This window comes from Lissotriton helveticus (assembly GCF_964261635.1).
Source record: "Lissotriton helveticus chromosome 1_1 unlocalized genomic scaffold, aLisHel1.1 SUPER_1_unloc_90, whole genome shotgun sequence".
NCBI lineage: Eukaryota > Metazoa > Chordata > Amphibia > Caudata > Salamandridae > Lissotriton > Lissotriton helveticus.
This window is the reverse complement of record NW_027611737.1, coordinates 524,345-550,042: the sequence shown is the minus strand read 5'-3', so window position 1 is coordinate 550,042 and position 25,698 is coordinate 524,345. Positions and strand designations below refer to the sequence as shown.

At 39.9% G+C, this 25,698-nt stretch overlaps 1 protein-coding gene across 1 annotated transcript in view; it reads left to right on the top strand.

The window, feature by feature from the left end:
- Nucleotides 1-25,289, top strand: part of LOC144806622 (uncharacterized) — a 114,495-nt gene extending 89,206 nt beyond the window's left edge. The window contains exon 2 of the mRNA XM_078672945.1: nucleotides 21,397-25,289. Coding sequence (XP_078529071.1) covers nucleotides 22,178-23,716 — 1,539 coding nt within the window. The 5' untranslated portion in view covers nucleotides 21,397-22,177 and the 3' untranslated portion in view covers nucleotides 23,717-25,289. The remainder of the gene's footprint in view (nucleotides 1-21,396) is intronic.
- Nucleotides 25,290-25,698: the final 409 nt, after the last annotated feature.

Genomic DNA, 25,698 nt, shown 5'->3' with positions numbered 1-25,698 from the left:
TTTCTCATGTTTACTTTTCTCTGGTACATTTGCAAAATACTTTTTCAGTTTAAGTCTCCTAACAAATTTAAACAAATCAATTTTAGTTAGGTACCAATCAACTTCAGTCATAGGACAAAAACTCATCCCTTTACTGAGTAAGCTGTTCATATCATCAGATAATACCGTTGAAGACAAGTTCACAATTTCAATATCCTCACAGTCATCCACATCTTTTATAATTATGGTTTCCAGGATCTCGTTCGCATCCCTACCCTTCCTCCTTGACCTCCTCCCGCCTCTGCCACCTCTCCTGGTTTTTGTATATTTAGTACCCGATTCCTTTCTAAATCCCTGTTTCCCCGACGTAATCTGTGCACCTCTACTAAAAAATTATTCTCAGGTGTAGGGAGGGTAGCGGAATCAGGAATGTCCTCAGTATCACTGCTAGAGATATTACTAGAGCCAGGATCACTATCGCTGGCCGATGGGGTGCCACTTTTCTGTTTACCTCCAGGTGTTTTAACCATCAAATAGTCATATTTCCTGGCGAAGGTATAAACACGACCAGAGCGATAATCTCGTTCGTCGCGTTTAATTTTTCTAGCCTTCCTTTGTTTGATGTCATTCTGTAAATCCGTAAGCTTTTCATCTAAAACAGTATAATTCTTAATGGTAGCCTCTGGTAGGTTCATCTCCTTAATTTCATCCTCAACCTTTTGAATCTCAATTAACAGTTTAGCTATTTTCCTTTCTGCATTTTCAATCAGAATGTTTATGAGATTTCTAGAACTAGCATTAAGTTCTTTCTCCCAAGTTAAATAAAGGTCAGGCTCTAAGTCCTCATAGGTAGGTATAATTTGGGATCTTAGTCCACGTGGAATCCTATTAAGTTTTAAATATTGTTTTAGAGTCGCAGCATCCCACCATTTGTTAAGTTCTGTGCGTTTAAGGGATTCTAGCTTCACAAACTTGGCTCTGAGGCCTTCCTTCTTAGTCTCTTTAGCTGGTCCCACGGCGGCTCCTATTGTTCCACCCGCCACTAAATTGTCAAAGAGTAATTCAGCTTCTTTGTCTCTATTCATGTTCACTTATGCGGCTGCTCCTAAACCACAATACAATAATATTAACAATGGTAACGGTTATGCAGGAGCGCACAGCGTGTATAAGAATGTACAATGCAGTTGATCAATAAACCACTTGGTGCTCAAGGCGGAGTAGAGCAGGTTACCACTACTCAAAATTAAGCCAAGGCTAAGAGCAATTCAAGGTTCCACCAAGCACTCAAATTGTAAGATTCCAATAAATCTGAATCAACAAGTGTCTCTGAATGAACAGGTAATGAAATTTTCTTTTCTTTATTCCAAATTTTCAATGTAGCTTTTGAGGCACAGCCAACACGTGTTTCGTCTTGTCAGTCACAGACAAATAGACTTCTTCAGGGCTGTAAGCAAGTAATAACCAATATTCAAATATCATCACTAAATAAACAATCTCATAATTCCACCACATTTCACCGAGTAATGTGAAGAGTAAAGTAAAAGCGCCCTTTACCAAGAAAAAGAGCTGGAATCACCACCAATGTTTCAAAGGAAAATGCCAAAGTAAATAGATAAATTAAATATAAATATAAATCAACTAGTAACACATACCATCAACGAAGGTTCAAAATTATTCAATTCTCCTCATTGAATTCAATTAGCTAACCACTGTAAAGTATTCTAGAATACACAAAAGAAGCAAAACAAAACAAAACCCCGGTCACAGATATGCACTTTCGAAATAACAAGGACAAGTATGAAAGTATTAATCAGTGACTTACCATATAGGTATATGATAAGTCATGTAGCACGACTTGTAATCTTAAGTAACAACGTCCAAATTATCCAAGTGATGTAAATGCAGTAGATTCCGTAAATTCCAAGTAGTAATAATAAACTCCACTCTGTAATCAGATAAATATCATGTAACAGCCAAATACATATCAAGGTTGAGAGTCTCCCTAGCCTTCTAGAAGCGTAATCTTACCCAAGTCAAAACTCTCAAAGTCCTCCAATTCGTAAGTAATCCATCAGTAATTCCAATATCTGGAATGGTAAATAATAAGACCCTTAGTATCATTGTCACAACACTACATTGCCATATAAATCAATGCTAACACCTACAACAAGAGCAAGCTTACCGCATGTCTGCTCAGAGTATTCGTATAAAGCTCCGCGTGCTACACGGGCGCCATCTTGTAATGGCAATTTATAGTTTAGCCCCGTGGACGCCATCTTGGAACGGCTAAAAATAACTTCATGAAACAGAGCGCAGAGTATTATACAGTGATATGCTAAAGCGTACATCAAGGTCACTGAATGTATATAAATGAATCTTTATATAGTAAATAGCGCACTGAGCGAACATTGTACCTCCAATCACATTCAAATGAGGAAACTAAAGTAAACACCGGGCGCGTCCTGGTTGCCTAGCAGCATGTCACGTAAACACCACGGCAGCGAAGAGTCATCAGTAATCATCCGCCATCTTAGAATGGTAAACATTAACATCCAAGTTAAATCTAAGTAACTTAAACAGGAGTGCACGTTCTTACCAAATATATCGCTTCCCATATACACAACAAGAATTGTAACACATTAAAATCGAAACAACAACAGTAACAAATTCTCGAGTAATAATAGCGAATTATCCACAACATCCTAGTATAGCATGAAACCTATTAGAAATCGCTCAGTCCATAGTACGTAATAACAAAGGATCCAAAACCTATACCATAATAAGTATATTTACATATAAATACGCGACTGGAGTACATCCGTACGCCGCAAAAAAAGTAATAGAGGCATAATAAACATCTTTACGATCTAGCTACACATCACAGTATGAAGACGTCCTCAATAATCCAAAAGTGCACCTCTCCCCCGGGGGATGTCGAATAATAAAGAGAAAAAGTAGGCAGAAAATCAGAAAGAGGGGGGGGGGGAGAAAGGGGGGAGAAGAAAAATAGGTATGCAAGAAAATTATAATATGCACATGAAATCAATGTAAAGTAACAACAGTCAAAAACTGAAGATAAACAATATGAACACTGTCACATAACGACGTACTCACATTGATAATATCATTCTTAATTACAGTTTCATTCATCAGAGTCAGTTAAAACTAACAGCAATCAGTTGCTCTGGAAATACAGTATGGAAGCTGCCACATAATGATGTAATCATATAAATAAGAATACAATAGTAACAATTTCAGTCATTTCCCAGATAGTATTCCATCTCATGATCAATATTCAATCCCAGTTCAACCGCTTTAAGCTTCATAAGCCAAAGAACCTCTCTTCTTCTTAGTTGTAACTGTCTATTCCCACCTCTTGGATTTCTTTCGATATGATCAATACCATGGTAGGTGAACTTATGTTTCTCTTTCTCATTGTAGTGTCTGACAATGTGAGAAGCAATAGGATAGCGGGTATCACCTGTTTTTAACGCTCTGAAATGAGATGTTTATTATGCCTCTATTACTTTTTTTGCGGCGTACGGATGTACTCCAGTCGCGTATTTATATGTAAATATACTTATTATGGTATAGGTTTTGGATCCTTTGTTATTACGTACTATGGACTGAGCGATTTCTAATAGGTTTCATGCTATACTAGGATGTTGTGGATAATTCGCTATTATTACTCGAGAATTTGTTACTGTTGTTGTTTCGATTTTAATGTGTTACAATTCTTGTTGTGTATATGGGAAGCGATATATTTGGTAAGAACGTGCACTCCTGTTTAAGTTACTTAGATTTAACTTGAATGTTAATGTTTACCATTCTAAGATGGCGGATGTTTACTGATGACTCTTCGCTGCCGTGGTGTTTACGTGACATGCTGCTAGGCAACCAGGACGCGCCCGGTGTTTACTTTAGTTTCCTCATTTGAATGTGATTGGAGGTACAATGTTCGCTCAGTGCGCTATTTACTATATAAAGATTCATTTATATACATTCAGTGACCTTGATGTACGCTTTAGCATATCACTGTATAATACTCTGCGCTCTGTTTCATGAAGTTATTTTTAGCCGTTCCAAGATGGCGTCCACGGGGCTAAACTATAAATTGCCATTACAAGATGGCGCCCGTGTAGCACGCGGAGCTTTATACGAATACTCTGAGCAGACATGCGGTAAGCTTGCTCTTGTTGTAGGTGTTAGCATTGATTTATATGGCAATGTAGTGTTGTGACAATGATACTAAGGGTCTTATTATTTACCATTCCAGATATTGGAATTACTGATGGATTACTTACGAATTGGAGGACTTTGAGAGTTTTGACTTGGGTAAGATTACGCTTCTAGAAGGCTAGGGAGACTCTCAACCTTGATATGTATTTGGCTGTTACATGATATTTATCTGATTACAGAGTGGAGTTTATTATTACTACTTGGAATTTACGGAATCTACTGCATTTACATCACTTGGATAATTTGGACGTTGTTACTTAAGATTACAAGTCGTGCTACATGACTTATCATATACCTATATGGTAAGTCACTGATTAATACTTTCATACTTGTCCTTGTTATTTCGAAAGTGCATATCTGTGACCGGGGTTTTGTTTTGTTTTGCTTCTTTTGTGTATTCTAGAATACTTTACAGTGGTTAGCTAATTGAATTCAATGAGGAGAATTGAATAATTTTGAACCTTCGTTGATGGTATGTGTTACTAGTTGATTTATATTTATATTTAATTTATCTATTTACTTTGGCATTTTCCTTTGAAACATTGGTGGTGATTCCAGCTCTTTTTCTTGGTAAAGGGCGCTTTTACTTTACTCTTCACATTACTCGGTGAAATGTGGTGGAATTATGAGATTGTTTATTTAGTGATGATATTTGAATATTGGTTATTACTTGCTTACAGCCCTGAAGAAGTCTATTTGTCTGTGACTGACAAGACGAAACACGTGTTGGCTGTGCCTCAAAAGCTACATTGAAAATTTGGAATAAAGAAAAGAAAATTTCATTACCTGTTCATTCAGAGACACTTGTTGATTCAGATTTATTGGAATCTTACAATTTGAGTGCTTGGTGGAACCTTGAATGACAAACTATAGAATAACTTGTACAACATATTACATAGTTTATTTTTGCTGTTCTCAGAATATATTGAATTTCACTTAAAACAGTGAGTTCAAACTACTCATCATATGACAGCGGGGAAAAAAAACACAATCAAAAAGATTGTGTTTTAAAAAAACCCTTAGAAAGTTATAAATCTCAAATGTACACTAATCCTTCATTCACTTACTTTTCCTTTAGGCCAAATAGTATATCATGAAGGTCCTTTTCGTTGGAAAGTACTCTGCTGTTCATTAAAAAATCCATTTCATCGACTTTCTAGAAGAAAAGCTCCAAGAACATCTGAAATATTTTCATTATTTTCATATACTCCTTTTTTTCAGTCATGACTCTTTGCTCATTCCTTTACTTTTCCATAAGGCCAAATAGTGTCAGATATATGAGTATATTTTCAAATTAATTAAAAGAAACTGTGAATTTACCGTTTTTCCGATGTTCTGAAAGAAAGGCTTATACAACATATTCACAATATTTAAGTATTCGTAATTTCATCTCTGACTTACTCATGTTCATCATTTTGTATGATACTGATATCACTTACTATGAGATCCACTTACAGTACCTATATGACAAGTCAATTTTTTATATTATCTTGATCACTTTTACTCAGAATATAATTTTAAACAGCAAACTAACCTTTATTAACTGCTCCCGTCTTCATAGGGCAATTACCTTTACTTAAATTTTGGTTCTAAAAACACCAGGTATGAATTTTTTAAGTCAAAAGGCAAACGTTGTTTGAAAGTCAAATGAGTGTCATTACAGTGGGTCCAACCTTTACAACTTTTTAAATAGCATGTGTAATGCCCTGATGTTGTAGAAGGACCGTCATGATAAATAATAGCTACAGTTGCAAAGGTTCTTCCTGATATTGATAACTGAGAAGCCACAACATTTTTAATAGAAGTTGACAATTTACTTCCATCAGGTCTACATCGTTGGAACATTAAAATTACATACTGACCATAATTTTGTATAAATAATGTGGACAGCATTGCAGACTTACATTGGGTACACACCATATTGTGATCCGCTGCTTTAACAAGATTATTAAAAGGCACTGATTTGCAGTCTGGTAAACTCAAATATATAAATCTTTCAGTGTCTATTCTAGTACTACTTGATAAACTACAGTTGTCGCAGTCATGCTGCCATTGATAAGAAAGGCTAAAAAGATTTTTTTATATCTACACCTTCATCTTCCAATACATCAAACATATACATTAAAAATTCCTGACAATCCTGCTGAATATTCTGTGAAAATTGCTTTTGACCAGAACATATGTATAGAAGATTTCGAATTTCTGAAACACTTTCTATTTTTGCTCTATCACTGCTACATTTCTCAAACACAGAATTCAATAAACAGCAGAGTGTTTCATCCCGATTTTCAGCAATCTGTTCTTGTAAAGTTTGAAGGAAAAAAACAACATTAACCACTACATTAGCATAGCAGTTGACACCAGAACTGTTTTCAAACTGAAATCCAACAACATCTTCAACAGAATCCTTTTTCTTTCTGCTTACAATTACAGTTTCATCTACTTTTTGTCTTTTTGCTACTACCTCACTGCAATTATTCTCATTTCTTCTTTTTCGGCCTACCACACGTTTTTCAAACAGAGGATATTGAGGCAAATGTGGAGCATACTCTCTTCTTAACCTATTGTATTCTTTAATCTAGATCTGCACAAATCTTTGTTTCATCACACTCAATCAAGTACAATCCTGATAAAGTTCTGACTCGTGATAATGCCACATATGCCATACCCTCTTTAAACACAGAACTTCCAATGTTCACCAAAGCGCTATCTACACTTAAACCTTGAGATTTATGAATTGTCACCGCATATGCCAAACAAATAGGAAACTGTTTTCGGCGAACATATAAGTCTTTCACAAGCAAAAATCTAGCTGAACAACGACAAATTTGTTCTATTTCGTCAATGCCATCAAATTTCATTTTTAAAATTTCAATTCCATCTCTATTTTTCTAATTCACAAAACCAACAACATGACCCATTGCTCCATTTACCAGACCTCTTTCAACATTTAAATTCCTTCTCAAAATGATACGACAATTTAAACACACATTCAGAGTCTTTTCAAAACAAAATAATTGTTGCTCCCATATGTTCTATTTTATCTATAGCTTCCAGTTTCACTATCTCTTCATTTTCTAACTTTAACATTTTGTTGTTGAACATGGAACATTCTTTTCAGAGTTGGCATCAAACATATGCCAGATTTCTTCTCGTTAATTTTCTTAAAAATATTCCCTGGAAGAATGTTTTCATTTGGGTACAAATTTGAAATTAATCGTCCATGTAAAGCTTCTTTCCCATGCTGACTTACTTTTCCGTTTCTTACATCTTGTAGAATATTTTTATAATCTTCATCCTTTGCCTGCCACATATTTTGAAGCAGTTCTGCATATTTGAAGTTTAACCATATATTAACGTTTCCAATGCTTCCTAGGCACTTCCTGGTATCTTCATGCGTGAGCATTTTGAACACAGGTTGTCCTTTCACTGGAGTCAACTGCAGTAGATCTCCAAAAAAATAATATGTTTTCCTCCAAATAAGACATCATAGTCTGTTCTAAGAATTTCTTGGATTCTCAAATGCACAAAAGCAAGCATTATATTTGACACCATGCTTACTTCATCAATGATAAGAAGTTTCATTTTCTTCAGGACACTCGAAACTTCGGAACACGCATCTCCAGATAGCTTGTGGTATTGCAATTTGTTATCATGCTCCACTGGCAGCATCAGTAAACGATGTAAAGTAATCCCTTTAATATTATGTGCTGCCAGCCCAGTTGGAGCGGTAACAACACAAGATAGCGGTGATTCAGTCCTTTTCTGCAGATAAGTTGCAGTTGCTTTAATCAGAAAACTTTTTCCAGTTCCCGCTTCTCCACTCACGTACAGTTGGACTGGTTTAGATGATGTACATGAGCACTCTTTTTTCTCATGCGTGAATCCATGTTCAATCTGTTCTGTGACTTCGTCATATATCTGCTTCTGCTCAAGGTTTAGTTGTTTCACCAAATCTTCTAAGTTAACTACATCATCTTGAGCTTGTTCCATAGCTCTTTCCACCTCATCCATGGCAGTGGCAGCTTCATTTTGGATAATTGGTCCTCCTAGTGGATCCTGACTCAATGAAGTAGAACTCTGACTGTCTTGTGAACTGTCTCTAGCAATCTCTACAGCAATTGTGTCTTCTTGCTCTATTTCTTCGTTCAACATTTGCAGATAATTTAGAAAAACAGGACATTCTATGGTATCCTTGGTTGCATTAAAAGAATCTTCGTAACAGAGAAAATCTCCAAGTAGTTCCTCTTCTGTACGCCATTGCTTAAAGAGTTGCAAAAGAGCTAAATAGTAAAATTCCCTTTTCTCTGGATTTTCGCATCTCATTTTTCGATGATTAATCAAATGGCCTTTTCTCTGCTTCACTAGACATCCTTCACACCCAATGATAGCATATATTCCATTGTTGATATCTTCTCTGATGGTTCTCTTATAAATATAGTTTTGCAGAACTTCATACAAACAACTGTTCTCAAGATGACTACTTCTATTTGGATAGTATGTATCCAACATGTTTGTCTTCAAAATATCTGTACTTTCTGGTTCTTTCTCCGCCAAATACTCTATTTCTTGTACAGATTTCAAAACTCGGTTTCGTGTTGCAGCAAGACCTAGACTCACCCAAATGATGGTTCTAGATTTGGCATAGAGACTTGCTGATGACAATCGATCAGAACATTCATATGCTCCAATTTCTCGATGCGACAACATCTTCATACTGTAACTGTATAATTTCTTGCTTAGACTCTTTTCATGTGAAATGTCCTCCCACATTTCCTTCAGTTCTGTCTTTTCTTTTTTTGTGATGTAAGACGTCACATATCGAGCCACAGCAATAGAGTTGTCAGCAACGAACTGAATATCCATGTTAGCATTCCACATGGACAAAATCACTGGGTTGTAGTCGTTGATGTACTTGGACTCTTCGTTTCTTTTTAAATTGCATGTATTTTTTGGTGATTTCCTCGTCACAGTATGTCACAGAGAAGACATCAAATTATTTACTCTTCCTTTAGAAATCACTGGTCGTGGAAACCTGAAACGACATTTTGTGTAGAACTCGTCCTTGTTTCTGAATTTTCGACGACAGTACTTTCCACAACGATGGGATTGAAAGCGTAAAACTTGTTGCCTTAAACTGTTTTCTTCGGTAGTTTTCGGAACAGCACATGTTGAATACTCTTCAATGAACTTCATCACTGTCTCATCCGAATCTGTTCCAAATTTGGGTGCATCTTTAATCCACAACAACATATGTATGTGAGGAGCACCTCTCGCTTGATACTCCTTTCTCCAGAAGAAATCCAAAACCTCTCCAAGGGTAGGATTTTTTTTGTTGGTAACAAAAGACATCATAGCTTCAAATCTATGATTGAAATATCTGCATACATTCACTGGATCCAAATAACACAGTTCTCCAGGTGTTTTGAATTCTATATTTTGTATATTTGCATTTGCCTCTCGTAGAAATTGAAGTAAGTCGTCCCATGCATACTCGGCACAGCTAAGAGTGAGGAACCATGTAGGAGTTCCTAAGTTTCTTAGCATACATTTCAATTCCCCATGATGACGGTACCAATACTCATTTGTACCATGCTGACATGCCATGAGATTGATTAGATGAGATTCCAAAATATTATCTTGCAGATTCACTTTCTCCATTAAGTCCCTCGCCGAAACATTTTGCAGATGTGCTCCACTTTTCAGTATATGGTTTACTGCATAAGAAAGCCCAGACAAGTCACTTTCATACAGTAGATGAAACAAATAGGGAATGCATTGACGAAACCTTGGATCTTCAGCATATAATCTTACAGTTCGATATTCAGATGCAGGAATTTGAAGTGGTCGATCGTCATATCGTCCACCTCGACCTGTTGGAAATAGCTGTGGAAAACAACGAGCTTCTAAACTTTCTTCCCATACACTAATGGGACTTCCTTTTGCTGCTTTCTTTTGAAACAATTCAATTGCATTCCCCATTACTTCTTTGGAATGCCTTGTTGCGCCCTATTTAAAAAGTGACGCATGTAAGTCACAGAGAGGATGTTAGAAGGGGACTAATGGAAAAATATAGTAAGTCAGGAACAGAATATAATAGAGACTTATAAATTCTTCATAATAATTGGTAAAGAAACCTTGGTGCATAAAGGAATTGTATTTTATAAATGAGCAATGTTTCAGTAGTATAATGAAAAGCTTATACATATGACCTTTTCTCTGTTTTTGAAATGTTATTCTAAAAAAAGATTGTGAGGCCTAAGCAGGAGTGCAGATGAGATGAAGCCTGTCCAGGGCAGCACAAAAGATGAGGCTTGTGTCCAAGAGTACAGTGGACAAGACTAAACTGGAGTAGTGTGCAAAAAAAGATCAGTTTTGCACTGCTGATGCGTCACTTTTTGTGACGCATTGGCGGCATAAAACATGTGCCTTGTTGCGCCATATTTAAAAAGTGACGCATGTAGGTAGATGCGTCACTTTTTAAACCTCTGCGCCACATTATACCTCTGTCAGGTGTAATGTACACAGAGGGGACATTCCCCCGCAAAAAGCCTCGTAATAGTGACGCAGTGAAATCTATGAGATTTCACTGCGTCACTTTTAGGACACTGTTACGTCAAAATCTTGTGCCTGCCTCACAGCAGGCGTAAGACTGAGGCAAAAGCTTTCACATGGGGCTTTCCCCATGTAAAAGGATGCATTGCTGGAGTTGCGTCACTTTTGTGACACACTCCAGCAATTCGTCACTTTTGCGCTTACAGATACGTCAGAAATACTGACTTATCTGTAAGTCCTTGCAACATGATGCGTCATACATTAAATATAACGCATCATTCGTGTCGCAAGCCGTACGCAGTGAAAAGTGACGCATCACTGTTTTCATAAATAAGGCCCTCAGTGTGCTTCCTAATCTGAGGTAACACAGGTGACATGAGGTAACGGAGGTGACATGATTGTGAAAAGTTCACATTTTTTTATGTAATCATGCACACACTATTTATTCTTTCTCAAAAATGTAAAAGCCATTGATTTGCCCAAAAATTGATTTTTGAATAACATTTTACAAACAGAGTGCAGATCCTATGTACAAGCATTCCATTTCAGTACTGAAAACTCACTATTTTTCAAAATACATTTCCTCTCTCTTGCAAACATTCCTACCAAGCATTACCCAAAAAATGACACAAACCAACAGCAAAGAAACTCAGTCTGCTTCCTAATCTGAGGTAACACAGGTGACATGATTGTGAAAGGTTCAAATATTTTTATGTAATCATGCACACACTATTTATTACTTCTCAAAAATCTAAAACCAATTGCTTTGCCCCAAAATCATTTTTTGAATAACATTTTAGAAACACAGTGCACGTCCTATGTACATACATTCAATGTCAATACTGAAACCCATTGATTTACCTCAAAATCGTTTTTTCAATAATATTTTAGAAACAGAGCACAGGTCCTATGTACAACCATTCAACTGCACTACTGAAACCTCACTATTTTACAAAATACAAATCCTCTATCTTGCAAATATTGAAACCATGCATTTTCAAAAACCATCACACAAACCAACAGCAAAGAATCTCAATGTGCTTCTTAATCTGAACTCTCTATCTATATCAAATGAATCATAACTCACCTTTACAAATGCTTTGGGAGATTGAAAACAGTGTCAGATACACACACCAATATTTCTTTAGCAGAGCAAAAGGTATGTTCTCCAGGCACTGCAACCATTAATGGCACAGAAAACCTCTAATTCTACACACATATTGCTCATGGTAACCAATCAAAACTCTTCCCTCTCTATTTTCAAACCAACACCCTTCCCCCCCTCAGCCTTTTCTACCTGTTACCATAGCAACTCCCTCCTCACTGAGCTCTCAGGGTTAAAAGTTTATTCTACAATGTTGCAAATGAACTCAGCAAGGATGTTTGACCTCTCAATACACCAGCTTATCTGCTGCAATCTTTCTTTAAATTACTTTTTCTTAACCATTCAAATTACTTCTTTCACAGAACAGAACCATGCACCCTAACTTCCAGTTTTCAACTATCTGAATCCACCAATCATTGCTTGTGATTGAAGAGCACTGAAACTCCACAGTTTTTTTTTTTACAAACTCATACTGTTCCAACTGCCATTTCATTCCCACACTTCATCTGACTGCACCAGAACCTCCTCTTACCATGTATTCTTTCTGGATTATTGGACATAGCTACATCCACTGGGCTCAAAGGTATGCAGCTACCAGAAATTTTCACAACCTTGACTTACCAAATGTAGACATAAAAGGGATTGGCCAAAGAGGATTGAGATGTCATCAATTGATACCATTGGTGAAAACCTTTTTGCATCTGCCACACCCTAACCTCATAATTCTGCACTGTGCTGGAAATGACTTGGGGACTTTGACTGGGGTAGGTCTGGAAATGCTTTTAAAGGACAACTTTGAGCAATTGATGGCACTTTTTCCTCAAACTGCCTTGGTATATTCCAATATATGCCAAAGACAGAAATGGAAGTGGTCCAACCAATTTTGTCCACAATTTGAGAAAGCACGGAAACATGTGAATAAATCTGTTTCTGCTTACATGAGAGACTATGGAATGGGTTCAATATACAACAATAACTTGCGTTACAACATGCAAGATATCTACAGAGGAGCTGGTGTGCACTTCTCAGATGAGGGGAATAGAATATTCCTCCTGAATATAAGACTGTGCATTGGAACCTACTTGTAGGTACCTAAATCAGCCACAGAACCCAAAAGCTCTTTTCAGGGCTACCCTACCTCTGATCACTCAAAATGATTATTTTTCTCTAACTTTTTCACTGTTTTTCACTAAAGTACGCTCCCCGGTACGCTCCCCGGTACGCGTACCGGGCGCTTCCCCCGTGAAAATGTAATTTTTTTAAAAAAAATGTTGGGCCTATATGGGCCTCCTAAGCCCCCCTTCAGAAAACCTAGGGGGTCAGGGAGTGTGTACCGTGCCCCCTTTTACCCATTCCCAACGTTGTTTGTCCTCCATCTTGTGTCTCAATTCTTCTGAAACACAAGATGGAGGACTCCCGTAGCGCTGCCGGTGCGCATACCGGGGCGCGCACCGGTAAGCGCTCCCCAAAAATTTTAAAAGTCAATTTACATAAAAACCTCTGTAGAGAAGTTCACCAAATATAGAATAGGCAATACTACATACCAGTCCCTACCATTTTCCCAAATTTGGTGAAATTCCATTGAGCCATTTGGCCTGTAGCCCTGTCTAAATATCCTGAGGTAAATTACATGACAAAAACACATCTGAAGTGTTAGAATTTACAACCAATTAAAATGTTACTTTCATTTTCTACTATTATTTCCTGACATTTGATTGGTTATGTACATGAATATAAATGAAAAATGAGAGGGAAACACGGCCATTTTGACTACTACTTCCTGAAGTACATTTCAAAAGGATTTTCACTGAGAACTTCAACTGCTTTCTCAAAGGTAAGTTGTTATTTTGGAAAGTGAAGTATGTTTTGCACTTTAAGTTAATTTGGAAAACATTTTCTGATAGTTATATACTATCCCTCTGTAATAGTTATAGATTGAGATAGGCTTCTCTGTTATAGTTATGGATGGAGTTAGGCTTGTCTTGTATAATTATGAATTTACTTAGGCTTTATCACATACACTTTTTTATATTTCTACTTCCAGCCTGATACCATACACTGGCCAAAGATAACTTCACTGTTAACCCTTTCCATGCTCATGACGGAACGGTTCCGTCATGAGCTACGGTTGAGCTGTGCTCATGACGGAACCGTTCCGTCATGACCACGCCCGTTTCTATTAGGGCCCAGCACCGGAGGGGGAATCGCGGTCGCACAGAAAAGGTTAAAAAATCAACACTACCTGTCTGAACTTAAACCCAACAGTGCCCTATCTTTACTGAGATATTTATTTTTTTATGCAATTTACAGCAAGAAAATGGAAGGAGAACAGAATATTTCTTTCGAAATTTTTGGGAAAACAACCCTGAAGAAAAAATTGCTGAGAATGATGACTTTGATTTTATGGATGAGTCTCTGGACCATCAATTAGTTCAGTGTGTGGAAGCAATAGAATCACAGAATGAAAATGAGGACATTCCAGACAATATATTGTTAGAAGTTTTATTAAATTTTGAAAAAGAATCAGAAAAATAAATGTATATTTAATAATCAAAAATTGTTCGAGACATTATTCATTTTTATATGTAATTTATGAAGTAGTACCAAATTGATTATAATATAAAGTCAGACTTATAGTATACTGTGCAACTTTTTTGTGTTACATAGTAATTTTGCTCATAGTTACTTCCTTTCTCCCACTTTATTATCTCCAATGTGTATTTGACATCTCTTTTTCATCTCCTGCCTCCATGTTGTTTCTGCTTTCCTGACAGACTATGATATGGATTCCATATACCACAATAACTTCTGTAACAACATGCAAGATATCTACAGAGGAGACGGTGTAAATTGAATTTAAGACTCTGTATTGGTACCTACATACTGGTACTTAGTTTAGTTTAGTTTATGGCATTTGTTAAGCGCTTGGTTGCACAGAGAACAGTGCGTCCCCGCGCTGACGAGCCTACCTACATCTCTTCAGCTTGGCTCGCAGAGGGTGAACACAGGAGCACGAGTGAACTATACTGGATTTAACTTAGGGAAAAGATGGGTTTTCAGCCTCTGTCTGAACCTGGTTTCAGACGGCTCCATCCTCAGTTCGATGGGTAGATTATTCCAGTCGTTGCTGGCATGGTGTCTGAATGAGCGTCCTCCCATTCTTGCTCTATGTATCCGAGGCACCACTAATTGCATGCTACCCATTGACCTCAACAGACGTGCAGGACGATAGACTGGGAGCAAGTCCTGAAGATATGGAGGTGCTTTTTTGTAAGCTATACGGTGGGTGATGCACATAGTTTTAAATTTGATTCTTTCCTTCATTGGTAGCCAATGAAGGGAGTGCAATGCATGTTTACCCGAGGCTCTCCTAGGGAGGTTAAGGACCAGCCTCGCAGCTGCGTTCTGGACGCGTTGGAGCTGTGTTAGGCCCTTTTTACTAAGTCCACATAGGAGGGAGTTCCCATAATCCAACTGGGAGGTGACCAAGGCATGTACCATAGTTTTTCTGGAGCTCGGGGGCAATAGGTCCAGGATTTTCCTTAGGACCTTCAGGAGTCCGTAGCATTTTCCCGCAACCTTACCCACATGATTGGTATAGGCTAGGTTGGAGTCCAGAAGAAAGCCAAGATTCTTAACTGTGTCCACTGGAACCGGGACAGAACCCAGTTCAGTGGGCCACCAGGCAGAGGTCCAGATGGAAGGACATGGACCAACAACAAGAACTTCCGTCTTGTTACCATTAAGGCGGAGACAGTTCTGTTTCATCCATCCATCAAGTGCCACAAGGCAAGCCGAGAAATTCTCAGCATCCACAACTGGATCACGGGACAGATTGATCACCAGTTGTGTATCATCTGCATAGGAGACTATTGCCACACCATATGACTCCACCAGTTTGGCAAGGGGTTCCATGTAAAGATTGAATAATGTAGGGCTCAGAATAGAGCCCTGTGGAACCCCTTGCCTGAGACACCTTACACTGGATTTGTATGGTGGGCAATGCACTTGAAATCTCCTGTTCTTAAGAAAGGATACCAGCCACTCATAAGCAGGACCAGTTATTCCCTTTTCACTCAATCGGTCCAGTAGTACGGGATGCGATACGGTGTCAAACGCCGCACTTAAGTCCAATAGGACCAGTGCGGCCGTGTGACCTTCGTCCGCCTTGCTCCGCAGCAATTCTGTTGATAGGAGGAGGGCGGTCTCAGTCGAGTGTTTAGCTCTGAAACCCGATTGAGACGTGTGCAAGAGCAAGTTTTCCTCCATGAAGCTTACCAACTGTCGGTTAGCCAGTTTTTCTACTACCTTCGCACAGTAGGGGAGAAGGGAGATTGGTCTTAGGTTGTCTAGTTGCGCTATGCTTATGTGGGCTTTCTTCTTTATTGGGACGACTTGGGCCAGTTTCCAGCTATCCGGAACTAGACATTCTTCAAAGGAAAGCGAGGCCATATTGCCTATATGCCTCGCCACCCGGGGGAGATGATTACGAAGAATTCTCGCAGGTACCATATCTAGGGGAGAGCCCGAGTGAATGTCCATTAGGGTATTGATAAGCTCCTCAGTTTGGGGAACCACAAATTTCCTAAGTTCATTCCTGTCCTTATTACCGGAGTTAGGGTCGGGCAAAATCGTCGCATCTGAATTAGCCTGAAACGAAGCATAGATCTTTTCTACTTTCCCTATAAAGAAGTCTGCGATCTCATTGCATGACTGAGTCGAGGGTGGGACTTCCCCAGAACTCGCGGGAGGGGCGGAGAGTTCCTTCAGGATCATAAAGAGCTCTTTCGTTGTATTCTCAGCATGGTCTATCCTGTTGTTATAGTACTCTCTTTTAGATTTCCTGATCTGACTATGGTAGACTCTAAGTTCGCTCTTGTAGGCTTCGCGTAATGAGGGGGCGTAATCCACTCTCCATCTACGCTCCCAGGTTTTACATTTGGTTTTTGTGGCACGTAGCTCAGCAGTGAACCACGGAGCAGATTTCAAGCTTTGTGCCGTGGGTTTGTGCGTCCACGGGGCTACATTGTCCAGCGCACCTTGAACCCATTCTTCATACATCTTGTGCGCCTCCACCAAATTGTCGCTAAGCTTTGGGGGGTCCTGTTCTAGGGCTTGACTGAAGGCATCGTGACTGAATTTCCTCCAGTCCCTTCGTGTAATGGCGGGAAGTTTCTGTAAAGGCCCCTTGTTAGGCAGTTTCCTGAGTTGAAATGGTATCTTAAATCACCCACACAACACAACAACTCTATTCAGAGCTACCCTACCTCTAAGCACTTTAAATTATTATTTTACTGTTTCACTGGGTTTTCCCCATGTGTGGGGGGGGGTGTGTAGGGGATGTGTGGGGTGTGTCTGTGTGGGGGGGAGGTGTGTGTGGGTGTGGGTGTGTGGGGTGTGTGGGAGGGGGTGTGGGTGTGTAAGGTGTGTGTGTGGGTGTGGGTGTGTATGGTGTTTGGGTGTGAGTGGAGGTGTGGGTGTGTGAGGTGTGTGTGGGTGTGTGTGGGGTGTGTGCATATGGATATGTGTGGGATGTTCTTATAGGTACCTAAATCAGCCACAGAACCCAAAAGCTCTTTTCTCAGCTACCCTACCTCTGATCACTCAAAATAATTATTTAACACTAACTTTTTTCACTATTTTTCACCAAAGTACGCTCCCCGGTGCGCGTACCGGGCGCTCCCCCCGCGAAAATCGGATTTTTAAAAAAAAAAATTGCCCTGCGGGGACCTTTAATAGCCCCCACATCAAACCTAGGGGGTCAGGGGGGTCTACCCTGCCCCCTTATGGTCATTTCCCCTTTTGTTTTTGCCACCTCTTGTGTCTCGATCCTACCGAGACACAAGATGGCGGCCGCTCCGGACTGTTTCGAATGTTTACAGACACCCGAGAGCCAATCAGCTTTCCGTGCGCAAGTCGCGTGGCGCGCCCGGAGCGCTCCCCGGTGCGCGTACCGGGGCGCGGCTATAGATATATATATATTTTTTAACCTAAATTACTCAAAATCCACTGGAGCACATATCTTGAGACATAGCAAAGGCACATCGGGCTACCAGTCCCTACAGTTTTGCCAAGTTTGGTGGAAATCCATTCAGCCGTTCGGGCTAAAAGTGAGTCCAACCGCCCTATGGAAATTAACATGGGGAAAACATGTTTTGGGACCCCCCTTTTATCTCGGCCCCTGCTTGACGAATTCCCCCCAAACTTTCAGGGAAGGAGCAGAGCAGAGCGGGCAATCTTCTTTGAGAAATTCCCGAAGATTCGTCCACCGGCGCCAAAGTTATTTCCAATAGAATGTTGCGGATTTCCTATGGAAAAAAATCCTAACTATAACTACCTACTGGCGACCGCCAGTAGGTAATATATATATATATATATATATATATATATATATATATAGAGAGAGAGAGAGAGAGAGAGAGAGAGACAGAGAGAGAGAGAGAGAAAGAGAGAGATATTTTCACTGAAAAAAAAAACTAGTTTACAGAGACGTTATAGGTAGGAAATAGCATCAAAAAACTTAGAAATACACAGAAAAAAACAAAGGTTACAGAGACGTTTACTTAGGTTCAGATTTTACATACTCAAAACCGTAGAAACTGAGCAGTTATAGTTACCTGGGCTAACTATAACTTACACTCCCCATGAACATGAAATAATTGTTCCTGCCCGTAGAGCACAGTATTTTAAGCTGCTCCCTACGGGTAGGAACAATACTGGGTCCCGCTGGCGTCATGGGGACTTTGGGGGCCCTCAACATTGATCATGTGGGTGCCCTGGATGGGCTCAAGGGCACCCGCCCTTTACTGGCAGGGCCATTTTTGTAAATCCTTCATTATGCATGGTCAAGGCATATGCATGGTAAAGATGTTACGTGGTAAAGGCATACGTGTTTAAGGCATTGCAGGGTAAAGGCATACGTGTTAAAGGCATTTGTTGGTATCTATGACATTATAATTAGTCTAATCCTGCACTATCTCTTGACTTGAAACTAAACCCTGGGCCTTGATAAACTGAACACAGACAGCTCAAAAAAAGTGTAAAAGCAGGTTTAGTGGAAATGTCATGTCACATTGTCATCACATGCCATTTTCCCAGTGCATTGGACCATTTCCCCAGTTTTCCCTAGATAAATGGTGCTATGAACCGTATAGCACTACTCGCCACCACGTTTAGAGGGTGATCCATTTCTCTTCCTACCCTGGAAAGAGAGTTACTCCAGCATTTTGTTGAAGTTGAAGTGAAACTCTTCTTATGTTTCCAGTGTCAGAAAAAGCCAGATTGGGGTCTGTGAATGCTCACTTGCTCACAAAGTGACAAGGTGAATCAAGCATGCACTACAGTTACTAGTGTGTGATTCTGCACGTGCAAAACATGTACACCTGGCAGCTATCATCTGACTAGTTTTGTTTTCAAACATTGTTGAAAGAGCTGAGGACACAGACAAGCCCACTGACACCAAGAGAGAAACAGTAATAACAGTTATTCACAGGCCCTGGCAAACCCCCTAGGCCTGCTCAACATGAGACCAATCTCCCTTCCAAACATTCTTGCTAAACTATTCACAGGCATTCTGGCACACAACTTAGTCCGTTCATAATGGCCTTATGACTGCAAGCCACAGCACTGGTGAGTTAATATTATGCTGTTGATAAAATTGATAATTTCCAACACTGTGAAGACACTGGATGTAGGAAGGTGGATATCTGACTATATGCTTACCCCAACTTTTTGCCTTGTGCTTTGCTGGTTTTCGTCTTAGTTGGCCTGGGATCCTGCTATTCAGGGCCACAGGCTAGCTGCTCTCCCTATAAAATGGACTCCATGTACTTTAGGTACATACCAGATTGGGTATTGGGTCACCTCTGTGAGCCCCTGTGTAGTGTACCATAGGTCCCCAGGGCATAGGTGCATCCAAGGCCTACCATGGGCTGAAGCATGTATTATGCCACCCCTGGCTGGCCATCCAAACTGACACCACAGGTTGATCACTCAGCTTGAGTAAGGTGGTGTAATCACCCCTTATTTAGATACAGTATACCTATATCTACCTTTATATATAGACACATATGCACCTATAAGTCACTCCCATGGTAGGCCTCGACAATTCTCGAGGCAGAGTGCTTGTTTTTATGTGAGAGGGTGCCCTAGCATGAGCTGAGCCCCTCTGCAGCTTTCAGAACCATGCCCTTATAGCTGTTCTATGATACAGCCATACCATATACTCTTAAGTGCATTATAATCCTCGCGGTTAAATGCTAACTTTGGTGTGGCTTTATCAAAACATGTGGTGTAAGGTGTCAAACACTTTGGAATACTACCCCCTCCCACCAATTCCGGCGGCGGGGGTAGCATTCCACCCTTCTAGAGGGAAAAGACACGTATGTTACTGCTTTACCCGGTTAGAGTTAAACAGAGCTTCAGCATCACAAAATGGATGCTGCTGCCACAGACACGAGTCTGACCTCCTGCTGCTGGACGAAACTCCAGCAAGGGAGGCCTGGACAATGGGTTTCCTGTCGAGGAAGGTGCTAGGACATCCCCAGACAGCCTGTAGTGTATTAGGGCAGTGTGGGTTGAATGGAACAATGCTTTTCCAGACACTGCCTGGGGCACACAAGATGCTCCATGCATAGCCCGGTTCAAACCAGTTGCTGGGGCACTCCAGCCCCGCTCTGGCGCAATACTGGACAAAGGGTAAGGGGTGTAACCACCTCCTTCCCAGGTGTACCCATAGGAGGGACCTAGTGGGTAATCCAGCCCATTTTCTTAGTATAAAGATAGGTGCTGTGTCCCCAGGACTTTAGATTATCCTGGAACGAAACTCTGAAATGAAACTCTTGGACCTTCGACATTCTATACTGACTAGAAGACTGAAGACATCTCCCTTGTTGTCAAGGAGTGACCACTCTGTGTAAACAGGGACCCCTATCTTTAGTAATAAGCAAGGTAAAGGTGGCAGTTGGCATTTGAGCTGATCCAGTGTGAACAGGAAAGCATTGTGGAAAAAGATGTCTGGAGTTACCTTTGTCATATATACTTCCTGAAGAGTTACCTTTGTTATACAGTTCATAAAGAGTTACCTTTGTTATACACTTCCTGAAGAGTTACCTTTGTTATACTCTTCCTGAAGAGCTACCTAAGGTAGATACTTCCTGAAACTGAATTAACGGCAGCGCTTCCTGATTCCTCTCTTTTTCCACAATCTGTTCTGTTTAAATGAAATCTTGTCCATGTGTATCTACCCAAAACTGTACCTGTAGCACATGAGTGCTCTGTAGCTGCCCTTTCCGTAGTAATTTACTCTGAACAATGGTAAATCACTGCCTTCTCAGAAGTAAATAAGATGTGACATGTTCAACCACAGTTTTAATGAAATATCCATGTATGGTAAAATGTTCCTTACTAAATTTCAAATATGGTAGAGAAGAGATGCTTTATCCAGCTGGTTAAATATTGTGTATTCACATTGTATTACATTTGCATTTAGTAATATTACATTTCTTTACATCCAACAGAAAATAAGCCTTAAATGCACGGATTGATTATGAATAATGAAGATAACACATCAAACCTGCAAAAATGTAATTACCAAAAATTAGGAGCTCCAAAAACATCAATGCATCAGAGGCAGAAGACAGATCCCGGAAGACGCAGTCAAAGGCAATTCAGTGAGTGTCCGAGTCTGAGCTCTGCACCTCGACACCCCAAGACGAAGAAATGACCTCAACAAAATTAAGGCAACAAAACTGACAAACCACCTGCTGTATAAACAAGCGTCCAACACCAGCTTTGATCATGAGGCCGGTATGGGATCCATAGCTTGGAACAAACTCCCTCTTCAGCTTTGAGCTGTTAGTAACATGATAATGTTTAAAAAAAGGTTGAACACTTGGCTTTTTGTCCATATTTGAAACAACCGGATTTACTTTCTTTTCTGACCTGTGCTTTGCCCCGGGACACTCTTTGGAGTAGCTGTACACATTACGAGTCGCTTCACCATCATGATATGGCTAGAGCAGTGCTTCACTATCTAAACTGGCAACAGACCAGCATTCACTGCTCTAGGTGTATTCTTAACTCTTTCTAGCCAAACCGCAGGCACCAGGGAAAAGCTCAACGAAGTGGAGCCTAACAACTGAAGGCTAAAGGAAAGCGGAGATCTGCTCTCTGAAGTACAGAGTATTGTCCCAATTTGCACCTACCGGAAGGAAGATTAAGCTTTACCCGCAAGCATGCAAAGCCATTATCCAATCTAAAGATGCAATCAACCACAAGGAAGCCTTACTGATATTATGAATGGGGCAGGTATTTAGTGAGTCTTGTATTTTATTGTTAAATCGGAAATCAAAATATAACACACATACAGGGAATGTGAAAATAACGCAAGTAAGTAGTTTATTAACTATGCTGACCCTTCAGGAAACACGGTCAGGAAAAAAATCATGCAATTCCACTGAATATGTCAAGAACTTTAGCCAATTAGAAACCATAAAAGAGCATCAGCGAATACAAACAGGGGAAAAACCATACCATTCCAATGAATGTGTAAAGAGCTTCAGTCAAATTCCAAACCTCCACACACATCAGAGAATACACACAGGGGAAAAAGCATACCATTGCAAGGAATGTGTAAAGAGCTTCAATAAAATTGCAAATCTCCACAGACATCAGAGAATACACACAGGGGAAAAACCATACCATTGCAGTGAATGTGCCAAGAGTTTCAGTACGTTAGCAGAACTCCAAACACATCAGCGAACACACACAGGGGAAAAACCATACCATTGCAAGGAATGTGCAAAGAACTTCAATCAGATTTCACAGCTACACGTACATCAGAAAATACACACAGGGGAAAAACCATACGATTGCAGTGAATGTGTGAAGAGCTTCAGTCGGTTACAAGAACTCCAAACACATCAGCGAACACACACAGGGGAAAAACCATACCATTGCAACGAATGTGTAAAGAGCTTCAGTCAATTATCACACCTCCGCAGACATCAGAGAATACAAACAGGGGAAAAAACATACAATTGCAGTGAATGTGTGAAGAGTTTCAGTACGTTAACAGAACTCCAAACACATCAGCGAACACACACAGGGGAAAAACCTTACCACTGCAGCGAATGTGTGAAGAGCTTCAGTCAAAATACTGGCCTCCACAGACATCAGAGAATACACACAGGGGAAAAACCATACCATTGCAGTGAATGTGTGCAGAGCTTCAGTCGGTTAGCACATCTCCAAACACATCAGCGAACACACACAGGGGAAAAACCATACCATTGTGGTGAATGTGTAAAGAGCTTCAGTCAGTTAACAGGCCTCTGGAGACATCAACGAATACACACTGAGGAAAAACCATACCATTGCGGTGAATGTGGAAGTAGCTTTAGGGATCTATCAAACCTCCACACACATCAGAGAACACACACAGGGGAAAAACCATACCATTGCAGTGAATGTGTAAAGAGCTTCAGTCGAAATACAGACCTCCACAGACATCAGAGAATACACACAGGGGAAAAACCACACCATTGCAGTGAATGTGTGCAGAGCTTCAGTCGGTTAGCACATCTCCAAACACATCAGAAAACACACACAGGGGAAAAACCATACCATTGCAAGGAATGTGTGCAGAGCTTCAGTCGGTTAACAGACCTCCGGAGACATCAACGAATACACACTGAGGAAAAACCATACCATTGCGGTGAATGTGGAAGTAGCTTTAGGGATCTATCAAACCTCCACACACATCAGAGAGCACACACAGGGGAAAAAACATACCATTGCAAGAATGTGGCAGTAGTTTTACTTACTCTTCAGCATTAAGAAATCATCAGCGAGCTCACAAAGGGGAAAATAATCTTTTAAATGCTATGCATGCTTGAAAAGCTGCAGTCCATTATCACTCCTAAGCAGGCATCAGCGAACACACACAGAAGAAAAGCCTTCAAATGTAATGAATGTGAGAAGAAATGTAGTCAATTATCAAGCCTATGTAGACATCAGCTTACACACACTCTGTAAATACCGTACAACTGTAGTGAGTGTAGAAGTACCTTTAGGAAATCTTTCGCGTTAAGGATTCATCAGTTAATGCACAGAGAAAAATCCTTTCAGGTGCAGTGAATGTGTGAATGTCTTCTGTCAGTTATTAAACCTACGAATACATCAACTAACACACACAGAGTAAAAAAGGGCATTGCAATGAATGTCCGAAGTGATTTTGTCAATTGTGAACATACCTGGGGTAAACCTTACAAGTGTAGTAAAAGTGTGACTAGCTTTTATCAATTTCTGATCCTACATAACCTCAGCGAACACACACCTTCATTTAACTCACTTAGAATAATTCCTAGAGATGCAGTGAATTCAGAAAAAAATTAAGAACATTAACAATAATATTGACTCATCTGAGGACATAGACAGGAGCAGAACAGTGCAGTTATTGTGAGATGAAGGAATTACAGGAACAAATATATTATTTTGTGGGATATTCAAATACCAGATGAATGAAGACTCGACTAGAAGAAAAGAAGAAAACCAAAGATTTGTAGAATAATAAAAGTGTCTGTTCCGAGTGATTGTTCACTTCGCTACACATAGAAAAAACAACGTGATATAACAGGAAATCCACCAGGAGACTAGCGCAATATGGAATAAAAGAAAAGAAACACTGGTGGTTTTTATTTAGCGATGAAGAGTTACAAAGAAAAACATCCAAGTGTTACTGTTCATGCTACCTGTAAAAGTGTAGGGATGAATACGATTCTGCCTCTACACATTGCTATATCAGTATAAGTGAGTTAGTTGCTCAAACGCCATTTTGCTGCTTTTGCACATGACACTACATGTCTCTGTTTTTATAAAGACAACCTGCTTGCTTTTCCTTCACATGAGAATGATCTGTTTTTCACATCTCTGGACTCACACTGCGACCTCAAGTCTGCACAAAGTGTTCAAGGTTAAAATAACAATGTATGCTGTTGATGCAGGTTGATCGGCCCACGCTCTAGACACAACACAAACACAGCTGCTCATTTCTGAAACTCAGGTGCTTTTGATATTGCACTGCATGCATGAGACTAACACTTGGAAAAAAACCTTTCCATCGACAAAGAGCTGTGCTGATCTGGGATGTGATTCACTTCACCTGACTTTGGAGGTATGCTGTCCCCGTTTTAACCTTGAGATCCTCTATTATTATAATACCTAGCAAGGGGAGGGTGGTACACAAGGCGCTATAGACCTGGTTCCACTATCATTATAATATGATTTCTCCCTTTGTATTTTATGGAACTGTAACAATGCTGATTGTATTGATTTTTTGCATATTTTTACTTATGTTAGCAAATATACTGCATCTTAGAGCACGTAGTTGAAATAAACATTTTAAACTATACCTTGTCTCTGATTACTCACATTGCGGACATTTATGAGAATAAAAATGAAAGAGTGTTCTTGATACCCACTATTCCTGAGAGGTCCCAAAGTCACTTGTTCTGGGTTGTCTAATCATTGGTAGCTTTTCTGTAGTACGGAGAATGAATGAGACACTGATGCTAGTTGGATAGGGGTTCTGTGCACTGAGGTGGGTTTTTGGTACACCACAATACACTGAGGTCCTGGTTTCCTGTGCATAGTTCTGTGCATGAGCAGAATCCCCGCAACATGGCGCCCAACGTCTTGATTAGTGCTTGTATCTGTATCACAATACCCTCACCACTGTTTCCGGTTAACAGGCGTGACGGATTAACCTACCTATACGAATGTGTTATAGGTTAATTCAAGCTTGAGATTTATAAAAAGGT